The sequence below is a fragment of the Aotus nancymaae genome, unplaced genomic scaffold, assembly GCF_030222135.1.
Source record: "Aotus nancymaae isolate 86718 unplaced genomic scaffold, 86718_ANA_hifiasm-v0.15.2.pri h1tg000002l, whole genome shotgun sequence".
Classification (NCBI taxonomy): Eukaryota; Metazoa; Chordata; class Mammalia; order Primates; family Aotidae; genus Aotus; species Aotus nancymaae.
Genome location: NW_026988413.1, coordinates 29107238 through 29135045, shown reverse-complemented (window position 1 = coordinate 29135045; position 27808 = coordinate 29107238). Strand labels below are relative to the sequence as shown.

Sequence of the window (27808 nt, the reverse complement as noted above, 5' to 3'; positions counted from 1 at the left end):
TCTGTAGGCCCTGGCTCTTCCGTTCCTTCCCCCCCCTCTTTACTGGGGCTAGGGGAAGGTATCCGGCGGCTGGAGGTGCTTCACACTCGGTCGGAGGAGAGCATGAAGCAAGGCTTTTCCCTGACGTCACGGGAGCAGCTGGGAAGCAGCAGAAGAACGAGAGGCATTCTCCCCTGTATACGGGGGACGTCCCTCCTCTAAGAGATATTTATTCCTCGCACCAACAAACATTAATGGAACGTCTCACAAGTGCTAGACCCCAGAGACACAAACAAGAGCAAGACACACTCCCGACTGTAAGCAGGGCGCGCGGCAGCGTGGCGGGTCAAGGCGCACATCGGTAGGAGGTTCCCCAAAGCTCTGACTTGTCCAAGTTCTCGCCATACTTCTAGCCGAGGTAAAATGTCGGAAGTCGAGTAAAGTAGGTATGGAGTTTCCTCCAGAACTCTGCATGCGTGGCTCCATCCTCTCAGGCCCCATTCCCGGGTAGAGCAGCGTCCACCTAGGCCGGAGTCCACGTGTGCGTCCCTGCGGCCGGCGGGGCGGGGCGTCATGGGCGGGGTCAGGTGGGAGGGCGCGGATGGCTCCGCCCCTGGGGCTCCCATGGCCCCCTGCGCCCCGCGGCCAGATGCTGACGTGTCCTTTCCTTCCCACTACACCTCCCGACACTACCTACTCCGGCTGCCCCGGAAATCCCGCCCCATACTTAGCCCATCGTCGCAAATCAACTCTTTCAGCGCTTCCTGGAACTCTCCACCCTTTTGGGGACCAAGGGGCGGGGCTCCGAGAGCAGGGTGCCTATTGGCCTGAGGTCCGGCGGGCTCTGGGCGCTAATTGGCCGGAGGGCGGTGGCGCCCTGGCACGCTTGCGCGGCGAGTAGAACGTGTGGCGGCGGCGGAGATCGCGTCTCTTTCGCTCTGAGTCCCGCTGCTGCTCCTGTGAGCGCCCAGCGAGTCCGTCCCGTCCACCGTCCACAGCTGGTCGCCAGGCTGCCCCTCGCCTCGACTCCCTTCCACCAACACCGACACCCACATTGACACCTCCAGTCCGGCTAGCCGCTCCACTCGTTGCCTTTGCATCTCCACACATGGCCTCCTCCGCGCAGAGCGGCGGCTCCTCCGGGGGACCCGCCGTCCCCACCGTGCAGCGGGGTATCGTCAAGATGGTGAGAACGGGCCCCGGACACCGACCCCTCTGCCCGCCTTCGGGCGGGAGTCAGGCATTGACTCCTTTCCACCTCTCGCCAGCCTGCTTCGTGTCCCAGATCCCCTTGCCTCTGCCCCCTTCCTCACTTTTCATCGATTCTCCAAATCCTCTCACTAGACGGAAGCAGACACGGACTCCCCTTGGTCCTTGCCTCCGGGACACCTTGACATCAGGGGTCACAGTGATTTCCAAGGTTGCGGCATTCGGATCTCCTGGATGTTTACCAGGACAAATCGATTACTGATTGATTAACGGAGACAATTCGTTGATATCTGTCCTCCCATCCCCCGTCTTTCTGTTCATTTTGACATATGCTGAGTAGTTTGCGGTTTTTCGAGATCCTGACATCGGCTCTTCTGCTCAACTAGTACTTGGGCAGCATGAAACTTTTCTGTTCCCACAAACGCTGTTACTTGACTCTCAAGTTTCCTCACTTTCTGGCCTTCTTTTCTTCTCTTTCCCTCCACCTCTTGTGTAGACGTGAGAGCTCCTGATCTTTGTGAACTTTTGACTTTTAAAATGTTAGGCCGGCAAGAATCTTAGTAATCGTTCTCTCACCCCTTAAAAATAAGGAGATAGGCTTAAAGAAGGCAAGTGACTTGCTTAAGGTCACATGGTGGTTTGGGTTGGAGCCAGAACAAGAGCTCAAGTGTTCTGATTTCCAGTCTAGTGCTCATAGCACTATAGATTTTGCTTAATTTTATATCCCCTTAACTTTTTGAAAATTCTTGAATTTTGAATTTGAACCTTCCAAGTTTATTTTTAAAATTTACTCCTAATTTGATAATATAAATTTACTTTATCACCTGCCCCCAGTTGTCCTCCCCACAACCCTCCCAAATCTTGGAACCTGACATTTCTTGGTTTTACCAAATTCTCTGGTTTATGATGACTGTAAACTTTTAGATGTCATTTCATACTGCAATTCTGACACTTCCATCTGCAACAGCAAATATCCTTTGTGATACTTTCTCCCAAAGCTCCACAAGTTTTGCTGTTGCAGAAAGTTTTTAAAAATAGGCCGGGCGCGGTGGCTCAAGCCTGTAATCCCAGCACTTTGGGAGGCCGAGGCGGGTGGATCACGAGGTCAAGAGATCGAGACCATCCTGGTCGACATGGTGAAACCCCGTCTCTACTAATACAAAAAATTAGCTGGGCACGGTGGCGCGTGCCTGTAATCCCAGCTACTCCGGAGGCTGAGGCAGGAGAATTGCCTGAACCCAGGAGGCGGAGGTTGCGGTGAGCCGAGATCGCGCCATTGCACTCCAGCCTGGGTAACGAGCGAAACTCCGTCTAAAAAAAAAAAAAAAAAAAAAAAAAAAAATTTTATTTTAGGCCCAGTGTGGTGGCTCATACCAGTAATCCCACCACTTAGGAGGCCGTGATGGGAGGATCACTTGAGACCAGGAGTTGGAAACCAGCCTGGGCAACATAGCAAGACCCTGTTTCTAAAAATAAGTGAATAAGTAAAATTATATTTTATTATCCCATTATCTTTCACAAGATTAAAATGTTCTGCAGCTTATGTGTGTGTAAAGCCGATTTTAAGATCCCCTCTCCCAAGTCCCATGTGCTCATTTCATAGGTAATAGTCTGCCACCAGCCGAGATTCCTAGGATTTTTAATACTGCCTTTTCCTTTTGTTTATATATAACGGAGGGTCAGAACTGATCAGAAACTGAATGAGAAGAGAATTTCCAGGATCCGCATTTATTTTTCCTCTGAAATACTGACCTGACCCATGAAAGGATTATCCTAAAGTGGTGCTTCTTTCATTAGCTTTTTCATTTGCACTGATCTTCCCTTCTACATAGGAACAAAAATATCTCTTGGCTGTCTGGTATTGGGATTGGCAGTACTGAGTGGATCTTTCTGAGATTTCTCCTTGCTGAGGTTTGAATTGTTCTTAAAGGCCTCTGTCATTTGTGGAATGGAAATAGAATGAGGCTGAACATAGTTTTGTTTCCACCAATGCTGGAGGCTTTTAGGGCATCTGGATTCTGTGCAGTGACTGCCCACAAATTACCTCCATGGATACTAAATATCACCAATTACTTGTTATTGTCATGTATTGTGCTACGTATTCTACCCATGTTGTCTCATTTGTAATACCAAACAAGTAGATAACAATTATCAGCTACATTTTACAGATGTATAATTTGAGGCTTAGAAAGAATAGTGTACTCAAAGAGAAGTACCTTATATTGGTGATAAGAGGCAGAGCTGGGACTTGAACCCAGACTTGTCTGCCACAGCACATGCTCTTCAATATCATGCATGTCTCTGACTTCATGACTCCAGGGTATTACTTTATAACATGGAGGGTGGGGCCAGTGATACATAGCCACAAATTGCAGGAAAGTGAAGCTGTCTATAATTGAGGAAAGATTAGATGTTACTCCTTGTCTTGTCCGGGAGCTGCTATTATGGTAAGTGACTTCATTTGGTGCTTATGGTTTTTGCATAGGAGCATAGTGCGGAAGATGGTTGAGTCTGGAAGGTGGCATATAAAATTGAGTGATTTGAATGGTCTGTACTGAGTATAGATTGCAGTGCCTTCCCTGACCACACTACAGGGGATGGGTGAGTTACAGGCAGGGATTAGGGGTGGGAAGCTGAGTGAACTGCAGAGTGACAGGCAGATTTGTGCCAGGCTTAGAAGTCTTGTCTGGAATGAAAAATTGACCACTGGCAAATTGCTCTGTGTGAAGCTCCTCTGCTAAGCAAAGTTGTATTTTCCTGGAGAGTAATAGTTTCCATTGGTACCAGGAACTGCTTTGCAAGAACGCTACAATGGAAGATGGAGCTCTGTGACAGATGAAAGTGAGAAAGAAATAGTTTGATGAATAGGAAAACAGGAGATACTACTTTTCTGCTTTTTGGGAGAGAGGTAGAAATTGGAACATTGACTAACCTATGCTTTTTTTTTCATTGTGAACTCTTTGGATTTGTCTGGACTCAGGCTGAGCTGAAGGTCTGAAATCGTCTAGGGTTGAAGTTTGCTATGGTAAAGAGGAATAGTCCTTCCTCTTTTTTGGCAAAAGAAAGTGTTGTAGTGTTATGAAAGGCACAAGTTTCTTCTGGTCTCTGCTTTGCTACCCTATTAAGTCCTACATTATTTGATTTAAGGTTGAAGAACTTGGGAATCCAGTTGTAGAATACTTTGACCGATTTTTAAAAAACGACAGTGATGGTAATACCTTTGTCTGCTGTTGAGAGTGGGGGTGAAGGAACAGCGTTGGTTCTAGACTATTTAAGGAGGAAGTGGACAGTAAGTTGATACTAACGTTTTGGAGTTGTTCTGTTATGGAAAAAATCAGTGAAGATGATGGAAAAACTGGAGGTGGATTTGTATTTTCTGAGTTGGGATGAGACTAGCAAGTATGTGGGTAGACAAAATATAACCTGGATAAGTACATGTCTTCTGTCAAATCAGATCTTATTTTCTTGAAACCCTGGAGGATTTAAAATCTGTGTTTCTTTGAATAATTTGCTTGATATTCTTTAACTGCAACAGAATATTGTCAGCAGATGTTAAGCAGATGAGGTTGGGAGAAGTGTTGGGGTACTTAGTATAAACTGAGTCACCCTCCCCACCTTAGTAGCTTAGAGATAGCTATTTTCTCTGGTTTTACTGACCTGGTTTACTCTCTGTTTTGGGGATAGAGCCCTTTTCTATATCTTTTCACTCATTCGTTTCTCATTGGGTATGTTCACATGTCTTGTCAAGCTTTTGAAACAGCAGAATGAATCTTGAATTCTTGAATCTTCATTACTTATCAGAAGCAGCCATGAAAGCAGCATATCTTATCTGTCTTATGGTGTGGAAGGCTAAAGTGGGGGTGAACAATGCCAAATTCCAGTTTCCATTTCACCTTACTCTCTCCCCCCACCCACTTAATTGCCTCAGAAAGGCAAAGGAATGCCTCTGCCAGTCTTTTTTTTTTTTTTTTTTTTGAGACAGAGTTTCACTCTTCTTGCACAGGCTGGAGTTCAATGGCACAATCTCGGCTTACCGCAACCCCCGCCTCCCAGGTTCAAGCGATTCTCGTGCCTTAGCCTCCCTCCCAAGTAGCTGGGATTACAAGCATGTGCCACCACACCCGGCAATTTTTTGTGTTTTTAGTAGAGACGGCATTTCACCATGTTGGCCATGCTGGTGTCGAGCTCCTGACCTCAGGTGATCCACCCGCCTCAGCCTCCCAAAGTGCTGGGATTACAGGCTTGAACCACCACAGCCAGCCCCCATCTTTTGTTTTATACTAAGAACTGTAATTCTCACTGGGTGACCAAGGCAAAGAGACACAAGGGAGGAGAGGGTCATAATTTTCTCCTTCAACAGGACTTGTGCTGCCAGGTTGTTATAAAGCAAGACGTAGACTTCTTGCTGGGGAGCTTAGTGGAGAGTCCTTCAGTGTATAGCCTCCAGAAAATGCTACTTATAATTTAGTTCATTATAGCTAAATGTTTCTTAGGGTTTTTTTTGTTTGTTCGTTTTTGTTTTTTTTAACAGATGGAGTCTTGCTCCGTCATCCGGGCTGGAGTGCAGTGGCCCCGTCTTGGCTCACTGCAACCTCTACCTCCTGGATTCAAGCGATTCTCCTGCCTCAGCCTCCTGAGTAGCTGGGATTACAGGTTCGTGTCAGCATGCCCAGCTAATTTTTGTATTTTTAGTAGAGATGGGTGTTTCACCATGTTGGCATGACTGGTCTTGCCTATTTCCCAGCAGGTGAGCCTGGTAGCTTTTAATCCAGATTGTAAGTGTAAGGTTTGAATGAAGCAAGCGAGGTTCGAATGAGGAAACTGAGGCCAGTTATTGGAATAAAGAAATTTAATTGTCTCCTGGGCGAGGTTCTGGGGTCTGACAGGAGGGGCCGGAGAAGTCGCGCGGACTCCTTTCAGACGTTGGGTTTTATAGGGAGTGGAGGCATTTGGTTGATTGTGGGAGAGCAGGACGTGGACGTGACAAGCTGCTATTGGCAGGTGGGCGGGATTTCCGGTGAGCGGGCCACCCAGGGGGAGTGGGACCTGGATGGGACAAAATGCTATTGGGCAGGTTCTGACGGGGCTTCTTTTGAATTTTGGCGGGGTTTTCCAACGGCTGACTAGGTGCTGAGTGCACAGCTTGGTGCTGGGCGTGGAGTGGTGATGTAGTTTCTAGGCGTGGAAGGGGGTGGGCGTGTCCGAGCTCCTGGCGAGGCGACAGGCCTTACAGTAAGTAAAAGAACACTAAGTTTTTGTTGTATCTTAAGGTTTTCTGTCATTTTTCTGTCAAAAGGAAGCATCCATCTGGCTCTAGTTATGTTAGCAGTGTAGTAACTAATGAAATAGAATCATAAGCAATCATACTTGCTTTCTTTCCTGAACAAATACTTATTGATCATCTGCTATCTGTCAAGCTCTGGCATTGGAGAAACATAATTTAAAAAGTAGATCAGATTTCTGTCCTTAGGTCTCATGGAGGAATCAGACAATAAAGAAGTTAACATGAAATAAGCCTGATCATAAAAGTTAGTGATACCAGGTAGGGGACTGGGACAGAATGGTTGGGAGTAAGGGAGAGGGTAGCTCCTTTAGAGACTGTGTTTAGGAAAGACTTCTCAGAAGATGGCATGTATACTGAGATCTGATGGACATCAACAAACTAACCGTAAAGGAAGTGTGTTCCTGGCTGAGGGAACAGCAAGTGCAAAGCCCCTGGGGTTTCTGACATTGATGATTTATTCTTTTTTTTTTTTTTTCAGTCAGGATTTTGCTTAGTTGCCAGGCTGTAGTGCAGTGGCACAATCATGGTTCATTGCAACCTTGAACTCCTGGGCTCAAGGGATCCTCCTGCCTCAGCTTCCTGAGTAGCTAGGACTACGGGTGGATGCTCCCACACCTAGCTAATCTTTTATTCTTTTTTTTTTTTGGTAGAGATGGGGGTCTCGCTGTGTTGCCCAGGCTGATCTCGAACTCCTGGCCTCAAGTGATCTTCCCCACTCTGGCCTCCCAAAGTGCTGGGTTTACAGGCATGAGCCACTGCACTTGGCCTGTGATTTTTTTCTTTAGTGTTTTCATAGTAGCTCTTCAGTTTCTTCAAGTTCAGTATCACATGTAAATGGTTTGGGTTTAACCTGAGTTATTATGTAATATATGTGTTTAAGGGTGATAAAAGAAAGAGAGGCAGTGGAGGTGGTCATTTTTCTGGTACCCTGGTGAGATCAATAGCTGACATTAAGTACACTGAATAAATATTAAGAATGGGAGCCTGGGCACTGGAGGCCGAGGCAGGTGGATCATCCATTTGAGGTCAGGAGTTGGAGACTAGCCCAGCCAACATGGCGAAACCCATTCTCTACCAAAAACAAAGAAAAATTAGCTGGACATGGTGGTGCTCACCAGTAGTCCCAACTACTCCGGAGGCTGAGGTAGAGGAATCACTTGTACCTGGGAAGCGGAGGTTGCAGTGAGCTGAGATCGAGCCACTGCATTCCAGCCTGGGGTGATGGAGTGAGACTCTGTCTCAAAAAAAAAAACAAAAAGAAAAGAATGAGAGACTGATAAGAAAAAATGCTTAGTCATGTTCTTGTTTCTAATAGGATTAAGATTTTCTGACTATCAGCGAGTCCTGTGTATTCCCAAAGTCACTATTTTTCTTCTAATGGAGGGAAAAACATGAATGAAAAAAAATGCCTTGAGTAGGCTTAGTAAGAGCCTAATAGCATCTAAAACTCGTCGTTGTTTATATTTCGGTTAGCATTTTGTTACTACGTGGAATTTACTGCTGCTCTGGCCTCTGGCAGTACTTTTTTGCCTAGCAAGCTTTAGCGAACTGTGTTATTGAAAAGCAAAGTAGCATGCTTCAGGGATCAAAACTAGCAATCAGGTAAGAACTTGCTCACACACCCTGTAGCTCTTTAACATGGGTGGGGACTTCTGAGCGCAGTGACCAGTGCTGGCAATAGTGGGCAAATGATTTGGTGACATCTATGCCCCAGTTTACTTGGAGGATGGAATTTGTGAAGCAAGTGAAAATTGTGGTTTCCATTTGTAGGTTTAGCAGAGAAAATTGGCCAGGTTTTTGAATTCAGGTAACAAGGATATCGAAAGCCTGTTGTGCAGTCACTTACACTCACTTCTTAGCATAGGCTAGCTATGCATCTGACAGTTGTGGTTCTAACAGGGGCATAGTATATGTCCTTTGGAATCTGGTCTTTGGATTTATTTCATTTCTCCCAGAAAAGCATAGGTAAAAATTTTACTGTAGGAAAATTTGCACCTTATCAGGGAAAAGGAATGCAGTAAAGGGACCCAATTTTTACTGGGCTTATCTGGCTTTTCCTCTTATTTCTTGCTGAGAGAAACACACCCGGTTTCTGTTGCTACTTCCTCTCTTGGGCAACTGACATATGCTTTTTGCCTTTACAGCAGAAATTGATGTGGAGTCACAGGTTGTGAACATTTGATATAGATGAAATGTTATGAGATTTCACTTACTTTCATGAGACTCTATGATAAATTAATGATCTTTTTCTTCACTCTAATGTTTAAGAAAAAAATGAACAGTGGTTTTGGTTGGCATTTTTTAAAAATTAGGAAGTTGGCTGGGCGCAGTGGCTCAAGCCTGTAATCCCAGCACTTTGGGAGGCCGAGGCGGGTGGATCACGAGGTCAAGAGATCGAGACCATCCTGGTCAACATGGTGAAACCCCGTCTCTACTAATACAAAAAATTAGCTGGGCATGGTGGCGCGTGCCTGTAATCCCAGCTATTCAGGAGGCTGAGGCAGGAGAATTGCCTGAACCCAGGAGGCGGAGGTTGCGGTGAGCCGAGATCGCGCCATTGCACTCCAGCCTGGGTAACGAGCGAAACTCCGTCTCAAAAAAAAAAAAAAAAAAAAAAATTAGGAAGTTAAGCAACTTATGGGAAAAATAAAACTAATTAAAATGTTGATGTCATTTTCAGATGCCATTTTTGAAATGTGTAATCTATGATATAAACTGGCTTGGCACATTTTCTTCACTTACATGCTTATCATGCGTGACTTAAGGTACCATGTCCTCTCTGTTCCTCAACACATTTTGAGGCTAAGTTCTTAGTTCTGTTTATGTGGCGAGTATTTTGCTTGGGATGGTCTTGTAACACCAACCTCATGTGTAACAAGAGGAATAAAGGAGATTTAAGGAATCTGTACTTAAAGTTAGTAATCTAATTTATTAACTTTGTCCCTGGGAAGGAGTGTGGCAGAGAGAAGAGGTCATTGGCCCAGAAGTCAGGGGACACAAGTTCTGGCCTTGGTGCTGCCATTTGGGTAATGTTGGGTAAGATATTCCACCTCAAACTCTCCTTTTCTCTAAAATGAGGTTGCTGGATGCATTGTCTCTAAGCATCTTCCAATCCCATAAGGCTGTGTTTTTATAAGAAACCCTGTGTTATATTTCTTTTAGGCATGCTGAAACAAAGCTGAGAAATCTCATACCTTAACGGCTTGACTTTGAATTGCTGCTTATCTTGCATAAAGCAGGTTTTCTGTTCCTATTCTTTTTTTTTCTTAAATTTTTATTTTGAGAAAGTGGATTAGTGGAAATATGGTTTTCTGGTGTGGAAGACAGGAGAGTTAGAATTAGAATGAAAGTAAATGGATGGTGGAGTGGATAGAGGGGAGATAGAAGGGGGTGCTTGGTTTCCTTTCAGTAGTGTATCAGGATAAACTAGAGGGAGTGTTGCTTGAGACCCACTGGAACATGGTGCTGGTGGGTTTTATTCACCTTATCCCATCTCTACTTCACAACACCCTGACATTTTCCTGGTGCAGCAGATCTTGACTTGAGAAGGGAGAGGGAGAGGAGGAAGCTTTAGGGAGCTGCTGGCTCATAGGGAGAGTCTATTCTTGCCCTCCTCTTGATTGGGAGACTGATGGGAGTGTGGGGCCTAATAGGGTTCTGAGCTCTGCTCTTCTTGCTTGGAGCCAGATCTTCGGTTTTTGTTTAGTTTTGTTTTCAGATCTTTTTCACTTCCATTTAATGCACAAGTACAAGTTGAATAGCCCTTATCTGAAATGCTTGGACCCAAAGTGTTTCAGTTTTTGGAATATTTGCATTATACTTAGGGCTTAGCTTCCTTCATCTGGAAATCTGATATCCAAAAGATTCCAATGAACATTTCCTTTGAGCATTACATTAGTGCTCGAAACATTTCAGATTTTGGATTTTTGTATTAGGGATGCTCAGTCTGTATAGGAATCATTTTAATCTATTCTTGGCAGTTGCTCACATGGTTTCTTTACTTCGAGTTTATCTTTTATAGTAAGCCTTCTTAAATCCTTTCTAGAGTAGATTCAGAGTGAGAGAAAGGAGCTCAGTGATTTCCTAAATAGGGCATCGCATCAGGACCACCTAGAAGACTTTTCACAGGCATTGAATTAGAAGCTCTGGGACTGGCCTGGAAAGATCTATTTTCAAAATAAGCCACTCGTAGGCGATTCTGAAAGAATCTGTTTGGGATTGATTTGGGGCTGGCATTTGAGATCCACTGATCTTGTTTAATTCCTGTACTGTTTGTAGTTGAAGGGGCAGGACATAAATGATAAATGAAATGTATGCATGTGGGGTGGGTACACTGGAATTTTATGAGGGGAGGATAGTGGTTTCTCTATCTTGACATTTGTCTTGATGGTTCCCAGGATGCTTTGTTTTTAATTTGTGGCTCAATGTTGGGCTGGGGTCCTCAGGGTCCACTTACAGTGACTCAGTTTCTATTCCTAGGTCACAAATGACAGATGAGAAGTTGTTTTATATGCCTGATTTAGGCCATATGCTCATTTTAACACTCATCTGCCACTTTTCCTTCTGTTTGCATAGATTCCCAGGATCTTCCTTAATTTGGCACCAATAGCTTGGCACATTATTTCAATGGAAGTCTTTAGTGTCATTTACAAAACTAAGATTTTAAATTCCTTGCTTTCTGTTCTTGAAATCCTGAGGAGCCTCATCCTTAGGCCTTTTGGATCTGTCCTGTTTCTTAGTCATAGGCCCCATTCTTAACAGCGCTAAAACCCCAAATGATCTACTCGTTGGTCTTAGTGTTTGTGTTCCACTAGCTTGTCTAATATGGAAGTAAGATTTTCTTATAATTCTCAGGTCTTATGAAGTCTGTATGATTGGGGTCACATTTACAGCTTGATGGCCTTTTTTCATTTTGGTCAACAGTTTTCCAGTTTATCCTGGAATTCCTTCAAAGTGTTCAGGTGGATGTCATCTAGTATTAGTAATTGAATAATTGGTATTTATATCCTTGACTTGCTGTTAAAATTTCAAGCAGTAGAAAGGTATGAAGTCAAAACCAAAAATCTCTGACTGTGCATGGTGGCTCACGCCTGTAATCTCAGCACTTTGGGAGGACGAGGTGAGTGGATCACTTGAGGTCAGGAGTTCAAGACCAGCCTGGCCAACATGGCGAAACCCCTTCTCTACTAAAAATACAAAAATTAGCCAGGCATGGTGGCGTGTGCTTGTACTCCCAGTTACTTGGGAGGCTGAGGCATGAGAATCTCTTGAACCTGGGAGATAGAGGTTGCTGTGAGCCGAGATCATGCCACTGCACTCCAACCTGGGCGGCAAAGGGAGACTCAGTCTCAACAACAACAAAATCTCTCTCTCTCTGCCCTCCTTGCCCCTCAGTTTTCTATCATTCATTCTCATCCTCCCAGCAAATGTCAACAGTATATTTGCCTCCAGAATGTTTCATGCAGATACACACCCTCCCCTCCTTTTAAAAAGAAACTGAAATAGGGCCAATTTCTGTGTGTCTGGCAATTTTTTTAGTTAATTGTCATGGCTATCTTTCTGTCATAGATCCACCTCATTCTTTTTTAATGGTTGAACAGTATTTCATAGTTTGGATGTATATTATCTTTTTTCTGTTGATATATGTTGTTTTCAGCTTTTCGTATTCTGAGCACTATTGCACTGACTGAACTATACAGCTTTCTGCTGGGATGCTAGCATTTGTATAAGACAGATCCTAAAAGGGCAACCACCAGTACCTTTTCTGTAACCGTTCAGTGTTTTTGGTGGTGGTTGGGGTACTTTACTTGTACCTTACCTGTTTATTTCTTACAGGTGTCATGTTAGCTAAAATTCAGGGCAAAATACAGCTTAATAGCTCATTACTCAATAATTGTTTTATGTTTGGTAGTCTTATTTTCCTGATAAGAGTATTCCTAAAAGCCACTTTGTCTATTCTATGGAGGGCAGGGCCCCGCACCTGGGCCTTGGTAAATAGCTACAGTTGTCCCTTGGTATTTGGTTCCAAGACCTCCCCAACCCCTCAATACCAAAATCTGGAGACGCTCAAGTCCCTTGTGTGAAATGGGATAGTTTTTGCACATAACCCATGCACAACCTTCTTCATTTATCTTATTTATTTATTTATTTTGAGACAGAATCTCTCTGTCACCCAGGCTAGATAGAGTGCAGGGGCACAATCATGACTTACTGCAGCCCCAACCTCCTGCTCAAGTGATCCTCCCACCTCAGTCCCCTGACTGGCTGGGACTACAAGTATATGCCACCACATCTGGCTAATTTTTAAATTTTTTGTAGAGATGAGGTCTCCCTATCTTGTCCAGGCTGGTGTTGAACTCGTGGGCTGAAACGATCCTCCTGCATCAGCCTCCAAAAGTGTTGGAATTACAGGCATGAGCCACTGTGCCTGGCCTCCTGTATGCCTTAAATCATCTCTAGATTACTTATATTACCTAATACAGTGTAAATGCTCTGTAGATGGTTGCTATATTTTATTTAAAAAAAAATTTTTTTTAATTGTTGCATTGTTACTCTTACTATTTTTTTTGCCCCCTGAATATTTTTGACCCATGGTTGGTTGAATCCAAGGATGTGAGGGCCTACTGTACTTCTTAATTGCCTCCCCCAACCCCAGGTGTCTTAAGGTCTTAGTACTGACAGGTGGAGTAGGTCCTTTTGGGCTTTGCTGTTATCTGCTTTCTGTGGGTTCTGGAGAGGTCCATGACTAAGGAAATTTTTGACTTCCTAAACTACAGATGACAGGTGGAGGTGAGGGGCAAAGTCTGTGAGAGAAATCTGACTTTTTTCCTATTTGTAGGCTGATAACTCTTCTTCTTTTCCCTTTTTCTTCTTTTATAAGAAGGTGGTGTGTGATACTGTGATGTAAAAAGACTAGCCTGGTCTTGGTCTTTCTGGCATAGAGCTCCTAAAACTCTAGTCCTTTCTTTTTTGTTTTTTTTGGAGATAAGGTCTCACTCTGATGCTCAGGCTGGAGTGCAGTGGCATGATCACAGGTCACTGCAGGCTCAGCCTACGGGCTTAAATGATCCTCTGGCTAATTTTTGTATTTTTTGTAGAGATGGGGTCTCTCTGTCTTGCCCAGGTTGGTCTTGAACTCCTGGGCTCAAGTGATCCTCCTCCCTTGGCCTCCCAAAGTGTTGGGATTACAGTCATGAGCCACTGTGTTCGGCAAACAAGCCCCTTTGAACCACACTTGAGTTCATGAGTGACTCTGGGAAGCTCCTAAGTGTGAGTGGGGCCTGGTTGCTAGAGATTGAGTTCAATCACTGATGGCCAGTGATTTAATAAATCATATCTATATGTAGTAACCTCCTTAAATGATGGGGTTTGGAGAGCTTTGAGACTGGGGAAAATGGGGAGGTGCTGAGAGGGTGGTGTGCCCAGAGAAGGCATGGAGGCCGTGCACTCTGCCCCCCATATTACCTTATGCATCTCTTCCATCTGGCTGTTCCTGAGTTGTATAATTTTATTTAAATCTAGTTACTAGTAAGAAAGCTTTTTTCCAGAGTTCTGTGAGCTGTTTTAGCAAATTAACAAACCCAAGAAGAGGGTCATGAGAACCTCCAATTTATAGCTGGTCAGTCACTGAGGGTGGCTTGAACTTGGCATCTGCAGTGGAGACAGTGTTGTATGATGGCACCTTTAACTTGTGAGATCTGTCACTAATTCCAGGAAGACAGTGTCTGAATTGAATTGAATCGTAGAACACCCAGTTGGTGTCTGCAGAGAAATAGAGGATTGCTTGGTGTGGAAAAAACCCACACATATTTGGTATCAGAGTGTTTGTGTGACTACAGAAGAAAAACAGTTGTTTGTCCTTTTTAGGGTGGTAGGTGGTAGTAAGAACGACAGCATCTGGCATGAAGGAGAACACTCAGTTTTAAGAGTTGTTTGGGGAGGTACCACTGGACCAGGGGATCTGGTTTGCAGCCTTTCTGGATATTGGGAAGTGCTCATTTTAATCCTGGTATTGGTTTACCCAAAGTTTCCCAGGCTTTACACGTTTTTGTTCTCCTACAATGGTTTTGACATATCACTTAATTGAGTTTTGAAAATCTTTTTGACAGTCAACAACTTTTAAAATTTAAATAATTTTTTTTTTTTTTGAGATGAAGTCTCACACTGTCAGTTGGCTTACCGTAATCTCTGCCTCCTGCGTCCAAGTGATTCTCTTGCCTCAGCCTCCCAAGTAGCTGGGACTACAGGTGTGTGCCACTACACCCAGGATATTTTTGTATTTTTAGTAGAGATGGGGTTTCACCATATTGGCCAGGCTGGTCTGAAACTCCTGACCACAAGTGATTCGCCCACCTCGGCCTCCCAAAGTACTGGGATTACAGCCGTGAGCCACTGCGCCTGGCCCCATAATTTTGTTTTTAAAGCAACTTAAATTTCACTATTGAAAATGGAAAGTCAACATTAAAGAAAAAAATTATTCATGACACTTGTTAAAGATGGTAAGGGAGACTTCATTCAAGGAAGTCCACAGTGATAGGTTTAGGGACCACTGCAGTGGATTCTTGTAGTAGGAGGGAGCGATTTAGAGGTATTTGTTTCCGGTCTCTGAAATAACTAATGTGGTATTATTTTCAGCCTTAGGAATTCTGTTCTAGGAGAGGGGGAATCACTGGTTTTTTTTTTTTTTTTTTGGAGATGAAGGCTTGCTCTGTTGCCCAGGCTGGAGTGCCGTGGTGCCATCTCCGCTCACTGCAACCTCCGCCTCCCAGGTTCAAGCAATTATCCTGCCTTAGCCTCCTGAGTAGCTGGGACTACAGGCACATACCGCCACTCCCGGCTAATTTTTTTTTTTTTTTGTATTTTAGTAGAGATGGGGTTTCACTGTGTTGCCCAGGATGATCTTGAACCCCTGAGCTCAGGCAATCTGCTTGTCTCGGCCTCCCAAACTGCTAGGATTACAGGCATGAGCCACCGCGCCTGGCTGGGAATCACTGTTTTATAGCCTTTAATACTGGGACATGAAAACAATTTTGATAATAACCCAAAACAGAATCACTGTGCCAAGTGAAATTTATCTGTTTGCCTATCAGGACTGTGTTGCAGGTTTTAATGAGAAAATGGTGCATTCTGTTCATCCCTGTGTGTAAGGTAGAGGGACACTCCAGAGTACCTGGGTCCTGAAATCCCGCCATGAGCTGTTATTGTGTGTGGTAATTACTTGGATTATTGTTCTCGGCTGGTGAGCCCTTTCACAGCCCAGAGGCCAGGAGGCTGCCTCTACCACTTAAAAGCTGAGTTATCTTGTTAAGTTGCTCTCTTGTGAGGGCTTTAGAGTCTCCTGAGACCTCCCACAAGCTCACAGCAGGACACAGGTCCAGCTCTGGGCTAAGCCTGCCCTGCACTTGTATTAGGCCCCGGTACTGTAGGAATAACTTGCTGTTACATTACCAGCAAGGCGGTGTGGGGCTGCTAGCCTGGACTGCTTGGTTTCCATTTAATCCTTAAGAGTTCCCATACCGGTGCTGTTAATGAAAGTTCGTAGAAGAAAATGTGTTTCTTTGATTATCAACAGGAGAAGTTGAAAGGCAATGTAGAGAGAATAATAAGCTCAGGACTCAGATTATCTGAGGAAAAGGGCCTCAGAAAATTGATTTTTGGAAGTGGTTGATGGCACAAGGCTAAACGTATAGTAAAGGTGGCCCCTGAGTTGGAGCTGTTCATAAACTTTCATTTGAAATCTCTGCTTTATGTGTTAAAGAGTTTAATTATTTGTTATTCATTGGAGAGAGTGCCCCACTCAAAAAAAATGTGTGGACAGTCACAGAGCTGGGCTTTAGTAATAGCATTGGGAAGGTAGAATATTATGAGTGTTCTTAATAAAAATGGATGAGCAGTCTCTTTTTATGGACAGTACTTGCAGTGCCGGGATCATAAGCAAGTTCCAGATTGTGGTGATATAGCTACCTGTTTAATATCTTGAGGTGTGCAGATCTGTGTGTGATGAGGGAGAGTGGAAAGGGGCAGGGACACTGGCATTATGGTGGGGAAGGAATGTTCAGTTCTCTTGTAATCGCCAGCTGCGTTAGATGACCAGGGGACTTTAGCTTTTATTCCTTTATAATAATCTCCGTAGAATTTTAATAATGAGGAGAATCCTAGGATGGTATCTTAATTCAGCAATAAAGGATCCTAAAATTTTTACGGTAGACTTGTGATTTGTACTTTATTTTGATATCTAAAATTGACTAACAAATAGGAAGAATTTCCTATTTGAGTTTGGAAAATAAATGGGGAAAAGTCATGCTTCTCATGAGTATCATAGAAGCTGACATTTCCTCAAGCTCTGTGGTCAGTTCTGTATATAAACCCAAGTGAGTATATTAGACATTCTTTAGAGATGATTCACTCTAAGTAATACTGAGTATTATATTTAACATCACTATTTCTGTAGGTCAAGTTTAGGAAAAAGTGTTCATGACTTTAAAGAAGCAAACCTGAGGAAGAGTAAATGCAGTCGTTTTCATTTCTTTAAGATATTTCAAGATCTCTGGTCGGCTTTTATTTAGTTGTATCTGGTATACAGGTCCCCTACCACATTTTATCATTTTATTATGATTTGATATTTTGTACAGTACATCTCGTTCAGGAGCACAGTGAGGCAGTGCTGTGAGGAGGAGAGATGAGATGACGGTAGCCATGGCCATTGTGGCTAGTAATGCCGTAGCACCTCTCCCCATCCCTGGATCAGGAACAGCAGCTGTTTTGCGCTTCTCTCCTTTCTCTGGGCCTTGGAATTGGGGAGGAGGAAAGGGTCCCAGTTAAAGGAAGGGGTTGCTGGACTTAACGGATTTCTGGTAGTGCCCAAACTGAATCTTTAGACTAGGGCCCAGCCCATCATTGTTTGGTAAACAATATTACAGATGGGGTGTCGGAAAATATTCAGAAAGCACAGTCCTTGGAATTGTTAATCCCACTCATGACAGGCACAAGAACACATCTGTGTTACACACACATGCACATACAGTGCTTAGAATAGGTCTTTATATCAAAATCAGAGAGTATAGAATTTGGTGTTTTTAGTGGCTGCATTGTTTTCCATGATGTCAAATGCTACATTAACTTTCTCCAACTGGGATCTGGGGTTGTGGTGGGGTGGGGTTGGATTTTGCGCCTGTCAGACAGTGACCTGGCTTGATTGGAACCTAAGCTGTTTGTGCCTTCTCCACTGAGCACCTCCTTCCTTGTCACAGTGTGTTCCTTGCCCATCCATTTGTATTTCTCTTGTGAGCTTCTTCCCCAAAGATAAAAGGAAATACTGTTACTCTGTCATTGCTCTCAGTGTAGGCATTCAGATGTGTTTTTGTTACCATGGTATATCAGCTTTGTGGTAAATCTACTGAGAGAGTCTTGCCTAGGAAGCAAGAATGAATATAAGATTCTTGGAGATGTTAATTGTAGAAGAGATGATTGCATTTGCTCAGACACAAAGCATCCCTTTGGAGGATATAGGTAGTGATTGAGGAAAGTGGGAAGGCAATTGAATATTGAGCAGTTAATTAAGAGATTCTCCAAAGTGGTGAGGGATATCGTATAGATTTGAGTGGTTTTTATGGGGAATAGAGTAGGCTTGACAGCTCACAGGAAATAATTAATTGATTTGTTAGAAATGAGTTAGGTAAGACATTACTGAAGTGGGTAACAAGGGAAATTTGATATACTGTAAAAAGTGGAGTGCTGGCCAGGTGTGGTGGTTCATGCCTGTAATCCCAGCACTTTGTGAGGCTGAGGTGGATGGATCACCTGAGGTCAGTAGTATGAGACCAGCCTGGCCAACGTAGTGAAACCCTGTGTCTACTAAAAATACAAAAATGAGCCAGGCATGGTGGCGGTGCCTGTAGTCCCAGCTACTCACTCAGGAGGCTGACGCAAGAGAATCGCTTGAACCCGGGAGGCGGAGGTTGCAGTGAGCTGGGATCGCACCACTGTACTCCAGCCTGGGTGACAGAGCGGGACTCTGTCTCAGAAAAAAAAAAAAAAAAAGGAGGGGAGTGCTGAGGGAAGCTGGCTGGAGCAAATGTTGTCAAAGATGACATGAACTTCTTGGGGGAGAATGCAGTGATGCAGAGGCAAGTTGGAGTTGCATTAAAGAGGACAGAGGGAGAAGGTGGGACAAGGGACTGCACTGTGGTAATGGAGAATCCAAATGAAGGAAGGAAGAGGTTGAGGGTATGCTTGCCTAGAGATTTTGCCGAGGGAGTGGAAGGCCCTTGAGACATGTGGACCACCTCTTGTCATTTGGCAGAGAAATAGGTAAAGCAGCTGTGAGTGAAGCATATGCTGTCAGGGGTTTGGATTTCTTTCGCTTGAGCAAAAATCCACTGTAGTAAGGACAAGGACCATGTCTCAATTGTTTTTGTCTTCTGTCTCCTGAGTCTAGCAGTGTACTTGATATACAGTAGGGGCTTTTATTTATTGAAAAAATACTTATTTGTTTCTGGTCTTGTTCTGGGCTCTGGGCTCACTATGGTGAATAGGATAGACATGGTCTTTGCCCTTCCAGAGCATCCAGCATAGAGAGGAAGGCTGATACTAAACAATTATTCTCTTACGTAATATTGTCATGAGTTCTATGGGAGAGCAGTACAGTGTTCATATAGCAGGGCAATCTGATCTGGTCTGGGAATTGGAGAGTCCTCTTTGAGGAAGACCAAAGTTTAAGCACAATTTTCTGGAGAACATACGTTTCTGAGTGAGGAAGTTAGGTTGGGGAGTAGAGCCAGGGAGTTAATGGACAACACTTCTCAGACTTTACTGTGCAAACATCAGTAACCTGGGGATCTTATAAAAATGTAGATTCTGATTCATTAGGTCTGGGGTACGGTCTAAGGGTCTGCATTTCTAACAGGTTCTCAGGTGATTACTGGTCATCTCCTTCAGCAGCTTTCTGCACATACTTCTCTTCAATTCTGCCTTTTGAATTCTTCTTTTGTTTCTACTGAAAGATAATAGGATTCAACTGAATCTATTTTTCCCAAGTCTGTAACCATGTTGACTAGTAATCATATAACTTAACTCTTCAGTGCTTTCAAACTGTAGTTGATCAACAGTGGAGACTCTTCCTGTCCCCTCCATGTACTGTGCTGGCTAAAAATGTTACTCTATTGCCTTTACATTTTGATCCACACAGCCTGCATTGTAGAGAAGGTCAAAGGTGTGGGCACAGGAGGAGGAAGTCTTAGGATTTGATAAGGAAAAAAGGAAATAAAATTCAGCATCTTGAAGATTAACATAGAGAATTTCTCTTGGCATTTCCCAAAGCATCTTTTCTCTTTGTTTCTAGTTTAGACTAGAGGACTTAGGCATTGTTATTTATTTAACTAATTTTAATTTGTTTTTTTGTTTGTTTGTTTAAGACAGAGTTTCTCACCCAAGCTGGAGTGCAGTGGTGTGATCTTGGCTCACTGCAAACTCATCCTGGGTTCAAGTGATTCTTGTGCCTCAACCTCCTGAGTAGCTGGGATCACAGTTGTGTGTCACTATGTCTGGCTAATTTTTGTATTTGTAGTAGAGACAGTGTTTCACTGTGTGGGCCAGGCTAGTCTCAAACTCCTGTCTCAGATGATCTGCCTGCCTTGGCCTCCCAGAGTGCTGGGATTACAGGTGTGAGCCACCGTGTCTGGCCTAATTTTTTCTTTTCTTTTCTTTTTTTTTTTTTTTGAGAAGGAGTCGTGCTTCATTACCCAGGCTGGAGTGCAGTGGCGTGATCTTGGCTCACTGCAGCCTCTGCCCCCTGGGTTCAAGCAATTCTCTGCCTCAGCCTTCCGAGTAGCTGGGATTTCAGGTGCCCACCACCACACCCAACTAGCTAATTTTTGTAGTTTCAGTAGAGGTGGGGGTTCACCATCTTGGTCAGGCTGGTCTTGAACTCCTGACTTTGTGTTCCACCCACTTTGTCCTCCTAAAGTGCTGGGATTACAGGTGTGAGCCACCGCACCTGGCCTAGTTTTCTTTTTTTTTAAGATGCTTGTGTTGCCCAGGCTGGTCTTGAATTCCTTGGCTAACTGATCCTCCCACCTCAGCCTCCAGAGTAGCTGGGATTACAAATGCAAGCCACTGCTCCTGGTTCTCAGGCATTGTTTTTGATAATACGATTCTTTTTTGAAAATAAAGACAGCCACCTCTCAAGAGTAAAGGATTTGTGGCCAGATTAGAAAACATACTTAAACCAAAAATATATTTAATGATCTTGCCTATTATAGAAAGTTCTCAGTTACTTTAACTCTGAACTTCCATCACTTGTTTATCAAATCTTTTGAGACACTAAGGGGTTTCTAGCTTTTCTGAATATAAAACCTAACTGGATCACATTTATTTATTTATTTTTAATTTTTCTTTAGTAATGGGTCTCACTCTGTTGACCTAGCTGGTCTTGAAATCCTAGCCCCAAGAGATCTTCCTTCCTTAGCCTCCCACAGTGCTGGGATTATCAGCATGAGTCATCGAACTCAGCCATAGATCATGTTTATATGCAATTAAAAAAAAAAAGAAAAATGAGATAATTGGCATAGGAATGAAAAGGGATATCTCTAAAACCGAAGATCTTTTATGGGGCAACAGTCTTTTTGAACAGCACACTCAGAAAGTTTGAATTCTGTGATTTGACAGCATCTACCATTGCATTTCATTTGGAAAAGAGCATGAAAGAGTGCATGGATCACATAGAAAGATATATGGTCCATGCAACATAGTGATAGTTTGATATTCAAATTCTTAGAAGTTGTATGTGCGTAGAGAGAGGGAGGATTGGGCTAGGGAGAGACAAAGTTTCGGAACCACCAGCTAGAGTTTCAGTGATTTGTCTGTCATGGAGGCTCCAAAACAGCCTTTAATATGTTTTTAGCATCTTGAAAGGTGTTTTAAAAAACTTACTGTGAAATAATTTCAAACACTGAGAAAAGTTAAAATAATACAGATGACTCCTGTATCCCCTTTGCCAAGAGTCCTTAACTGCCTTATCATGCTCTCTATATTTATTACATCACAGTCATTATTCACAGTAGTTATAGTCTATAAAGCTGCAGAAACTGTGAATCTGTGAGTACTGACAGTTAGGTCCCTTCAAGCTTCTGGTCACATTTTCATCAACCGATCATACCTGACCTTGTTCTATGTGTGTGCTTCTGGTTTGTTTGTTTGGAGATGAAGTTTTGCTATGTTGTTCAGGTTGGAGTGCAGCAGCTCTTCACAGGCTCTGTCATCATATAGTACACTATAGCCTCTGCCTCCTGCTTCAAGTGATTCTCCTGCCTTAGCCTCCCCAATAGCTGGGACTACTTGCAGGTGCCACTGTGCTTGGCTATTTGTGTGCTTCTGTTTAAAGACTCTTTATTTAATATATATTTTTGATTCTTTGACTTTGAACTTACAGCCAATAGCACTGTAACTCATGACTGAATGAAGTTTTATCTGTCATCTGTTTTCTCTGTAAGGTACATCTGTGACATGGTAATTGCCCCATAAACTGCATGCCTCGACCATACCTCGGTTTTCCATTGAAACTGCTCTCTGTAACCCTAATGTGACAGGCAAGCAGTCCAAATCCATGCCATCTTGGCCCCTGCGACTTGTAATAAGTAACTAAGGTCTGTAATTTCCACCCTACCCAGACAATGTATGAACTAATACTTATCTTGACTTCTGTAAACCACTTAAGTAACAATCAGATGTCCAAAGTCCCCTGGCCCTTGGAATGTCCGAAGCCCCTCACCCTCACCCCACCCAGGAGGTGGTTTACGGGCATAAAAGGTCTTGACACCCTCCTTACGCGAGTCCTCCACTGCCACCGGAATAAAGACTCTGTAATTTGGCCTAGTCTTTGTCTCAGTGGTGATTTTGCACTCGCTTGGTTACAACACATCACAACAGCTTTCTTGTGCTAGGAATACTAGACAGCAAGTCAGAACTACCCTCAGGGTCTATTTTAAACAGTGAAATCAACAATAGCACTAAAATGTAAAAAATGTGGCACTAAATAGACCACATAAAGAACACTTGTTTACTGTGTGAAAGCTGAAACAAGAAGGCAGAGTGTTTCCCTGCTGGGAACGAGGACATCAGGCAACTCAAATTTTTGCCGCTTTATGCATGTGCATGCCCATAAATGACAGCAACAGTGCCGAGAGTATTGATTTGGGGGTTACAAATATGTTATAGTGAGTAGGCAAACTTCTGTAGTATTTTTTTCTGAATTATTTGAGAGTATCCCATTACCTGTTAATGCTTTTAAGTATTGTTCTAAAACCGAGGGCGTGCATGTATATGAATACAATAAAACCATCAAGACCAGAAATTAGCATGGTTATGGCAAGGTGCAGTAGCTCATGCCTGTAATTCTAGCACTTTGGGAGGTTGAGGCAGGCAGATTAGTTGAGGTCTGGAGTTTGAGACCAACCTGTTCAACATGGCGAATCCCTGTAGCTACTAAAATTACAAAAATAAGCTGGGCATGGTGGCACACACCTGTAGTCGCAGCTACTTGGGAGGCCGAGACTGGAGAGTCGCTTGAACTTAGGAGGCAGAGGTTGCGGTGAGCCAAGATTGCACTACTGTGCTCCATCCTGGGTGACAGAGCAAGACTCCATCTCAAAAAGAAAAAAGAAAGAAATTAACATGGATACAATACCGCTATCCGACTGGCAAACTCCCTTCAGATTTTGCCAGTTGCCCCAGGGTCACCTGTTAGCTGTCATGTCTCCAGTTGCCTTCATTCAGGAATATGCCTCAGTCTTTCCTTGATTTTCATGATCCTGACATTTTCCAGGAGTTACTTTATAGAATGTGCCTTGTCATGAGTTTGTTGCTTCCTTATGATTGGATTTAAGACTGTGTAATTTTGGCAGAGACACCACATAAATGATGCTAAGTTCTCCTCAGTGCACCATATCAGTGAGGCACACCATGTCACTGTCACATTACTAGTGTTGATAACTGTAATTACTTGATTAAGATGGTGTCTGTCAGGTTTTCTCAGTGTAATTTTAGGTATAAGTATTTTATGTAATAAGTAATCTATATTTTATGTAGTAAGTAGTACGTATTTTAACCTATTCATTATTTAATAATATATATCCTTTTGTAGGAGATAGCTAAAATATATGTGTACATGTAATATACAATAAACATATGGTATACATTATATATATGATATATAATAGATATGTAATGTTTATTATATATAACATAATGGTGATATATAATTATGTAGTATATATAAAAAATATATAACTAGTACTTTGCGAGAAGCTATTTTGAGATTATACAAATATCTTTTTTTTTTTTTTTTTTTGAGATAGATTCTTGCTCTGTTGCCCAGGCTGGCTTGCAGTGGTGTGATCTTGGCTCATTGCAGCCTTCGCCTCCTGGGTTCAAATGATTCTCCTGCCTCAGCCTCCTGGGTAGCTGGGACTGTAGACACATGCAACCACACCTGGCTAATTTTTATATTTTTAGTGGAGACGGGGTTTCGCCGTGTTGGCCAGGCTGATCTCGAACTCCTGACCTCAGGTGATTCGCCCACCTGGGCCTCCCAAAGTACTGGGGGCATGAGCCACCACATTTGGCCTCCATTAATGATTCTTATTAGTGTGATTTGTTGGCACACGATTATTTTCTAATTCCACCATCAATTCTACATTTATTAGTTGTTGTTCAACTGTAATAGAGAACTTTCTCTTCCACATTTTTTATTTATGTATTTATTCAATGGATTATAATCTATTACTATTAATTATGTTGATTTTCAGGGTGTCCCAGTTTGGCTAATGAGAGCTCTTGTAAGCTGGTTCTTATGTCATTTTGTTATCTCCTCATTTCTTTGAGCACTTTCTTTCTTTCTGACACAGCAAGGTATTCCAGGCTTATATTGTATTTTCCCTGCCCCAACCCCGGATTCAGCTGTTTCTCTAAGGAGCCTTGGTTCTATTTAGCAGAGAAGGGTTTCCCTCCTTCCCTTCCTTCCTTCTCTCCCTTCCCGCCTGCTTGCCTTCCTGCTCTGCCTCTCTCCTTTCCTGTCTTCCTTCCTTCCTGCCTTGCCCTCTCCTTTCCTGCCTTTCTCTCTCCCTTTCTTCCCTCCTCCCTCCTTCCATCCCCACCTTCCTGCATTCCCTTCAAGAAAAAGGAATGTTGAGCCAAGATCTGGCTACTAACTAGGTGTGCCCGTTGCTACTAGGGTATCATAGTTTTTGGGCCCTCTTTCTTAGTGGATGGAGCCAGGAAATACTTGTATATATAAGCAACACACATATATCTCTCTATTTTTGTATTTATCTGTATATATATATATTTTTTTTTTTTTTTTTTTTTTTTTTGAGACGGAGTTTCGCTCTTGATACCCAGGCTGGAGCGCAATGGCGCGATCTCGGCTCACCGCAATCTCCGCCTCCTGGGTTCAGGCAATTCTCCTGCCTCAGCCTCCTGAGTAGCTGGGATTACAGGCACGCGCCACCGTGCCCAGCTAATTTTTTGTATTAGTAGAGACGGGGTTTCACCATGTTGACCAGGATGGTCTCGATCTCTTGACCTCGTGATCCACCCGCCTCGGCCTCCCAAAGTGCTGGGATTACAGGCTTGAGCCACCGCGCCCGGCCTTTATCTGTATATATTAAAAAGCAAGAGTTTCTTTCCTTTCTTTTTTTTTTTTGAGGCAGTCTCACTCTGTTGCCAGGCTGGAGTGCAGTGGCGCAATCTTGGCTCACTGTAACCTCTGTCTCCTGGGTTCAAGTGATTTTCCCTGCCTCAGCCTCCCAAGTAGATGGGACTACAGGCATGTGCCACCACACCCAGCTAATTTTTGTATTTTTAGTAGAGACAGAGTTTCGCCATTTTAGCCAGGATGGTCTCCATCTCTTGACCTTATCATCTACCCACCTCGGCCTCCCAAAGTGCTGGGATTACAGGTGTGAGCCATCTCACCCAGCATGAGGGTTTACTTCTAATTCATCAGGATTTTTTTTTTCTGGCCTTTTTGTATTTGTAACTCCCCTCTGAGAAACCTAGCTCTCATTATCCTCCAGGTATGGTTTGCTCAGTTCCCCTGTAGGTGACAAATCTGCTCACACTAGCTGAATTTTCAGCTTTCTGTGACCTGCCAGCAAGTGTTGGCTAAATCTTCAGGCCCTAGAACCCTGCCAGCCTGTGCTGACCAAGGGGAGTGTTTATAGCTTTTTTGACCTGTTGGTAGCTTAATGTAATTTAGCCATAGGATTATTCACCCTTGAAATAAAGACTGTCTAGCATGATAGCAGAAAATTAGCATCTCTTTTGTTTTTGGAGAAAAAAAATGCTTTGCTTTTAGGCATTTTTTCTTTGAAATATTTCCAACTTCCTTTAAACTTCTTGGAAGGCTTGAACTGGGTTTTTTCCTCCAAATTTAATGTGCTTTTGATATTTGTCTGGAATTGAAATAAATTACTTTTAAAAATGATCTCCAGTTTTTCTTTAATGTATTTAGTGTTTAAAACAAACACCTTCATTTTGGCCCGATGCAGTGGCTCATACCTTAATCCCAGCACTTTGGGAGGCCAAGGCAGGTGGATCACCTGAGGTCAGGAGTTTGAGACCAGCCTGGCCAACATGGTGAAACCCCATTTCTACTACAAATACAAAAATTAGCCACCTGTGGTGGTGTACGCTTGTAGTCCCAGCTACTTGGGAGGCTGAGACATGAGAATCACTTGAGCCCGGGAGGTGGAGGTTGCAGTGAGTGATGGCGCCATTGCACTCCAGCCTGGGCGACAGAAGGAGACTCCATCTCAAAGAAACAAAAACAAAAAACCTTCATTTTTTTTTTTTTTTTAAGTTGAAACATGTTTCATCACTAGATGTTCATATATTTACCCCAGTAGTATATGTTTGATTCCTTTTTCCCATCAGAATGTTATATTTACGAGTTGTGATCACTGTTAGACCTCAATTCTCAGTGGCTATTCAGAATCAAACCTCATGATTTTTATTGTCTACATTTAGATGCATGCTCCAGAAATTCTGGTTTCTCTGACCTGATAGTATTATTATTCAAGAAAATAATATGTAGTAGTGAATCTTATTGAGTGGTTTGGTGCTCTAGTCTGTCTTTATACTTTGTTTTCTCAAATTACGACGCTTAAGGAAATTCAGAAATGCTCCTTTCTAAAGGGGAACATGGAAAGAGAATAAAGAACCCTGATTACTGCAGTAGCTTTCCTTTACCTTTAGTAGCCTGAGTACTTGACCCTCAACATTTGATAGAGGAGAAAGTCCCTTCTATATAGTGATACTCTTTTTTGTGTCCTGGAGTCAGTTAATTTTTGGTTCCTTCTCTGGTAAATTAACACATAACTGTTACCTATCCTGAAAGATTTTCTTTTGATAGCTAGGGTAGATTTCTCTTATACGACGCTTCACATTTGTCTGCTGTGTGCGGCTAGTTCTTCCTGAGTTGTTCTTTCTTATTTCTGAGTAAATAAGCCTTGATCTCCCAGGTCCTTGGCAACAGCAGAGCTCAGCATGAGGTAGTGAGGACTTGGCTCTGCAGAGGACCATTGTCCTGGAGACAGTCCTGACACTGGTTTCCAGGAGGTTGAGTGATTCCTTCATGGTGAAGGCTTCGATTGTGAAGGCTAAGCTACAGTCTTGGTTGTGTTCTTTTATATAAGTCATCAATATTTTGGCTCATGGTTCTCATATCATGGATTTAGTTTTTGGGGTTTATTAGCAAGTACACTAGGAAAACCTGTGTTCTAGCTCTGATGCCATCTTACCGTGCCATAGTTTTCTCATTTGTAAAATGAGGATGAGGGTCCCTGCCCTGCTTCCTCAGGGCCTTGTGAGGATGAGGAGGGGTGGAGAGCAGGGAAGGAAGGGAAGAGAGATTAATGTTCTTTTAACATTTATTGAGTTACCTTCTTGGTTTCAGGCAGTCAGGCATCTTATTTAATAATCCAAATAACCCAGAGGAGATAGTATTACTATCTTCATTTATAAATGAAGGAATATCACAATGTTCAGAATGGTTTTCACTTGAGTTTTTGTTCAAACTCAAGGCTAATTTCAGAGTTCATGGTTGTTCCACTTAGCCACACCATTTGAAGCTATGATTTCCAAGACAGTTTGTCAAGTATGAAGTTCAGTACGAACTTAAGAGATGATACTTATTACTGTCATCCCTGAGGATAGAGATTTGGACATAGGCACTTAAATCTACTTTCCTAGTGAGTGGGTATCTTAACTGGTAAATTAGGGGAATTAGATTATAGGTTATCAGTCTATATCTAACTGAATTCAGTGGTGAGAGAATTTCTG

General features: G+C 43.1%; 1 protein-coding gene across 1 annotated transcript in view; it reads left to right on the top strand.

The window, feature by feature from the left end:
* Positions 1-907: 907 nt before the first annotated feature.
* SND1 (staphylococcal nuclease and tudor domain containing 1) overlaps positions 908-27808 on the top strand; it is a 444881-nt gene continuing 417980 nt past the window's right edge. Inside the window, exon 1 of the mRNA XM_012473984.2 lies at positions 908-1165. Coding sequence (XP_012329407.2) covers positions 1088-1165 — 78 coding nt within the window. The 5' untranslated portion in view covers positions 908-1087. The remainder of the gene's footprint in view (positions 1166-27808) is intronic.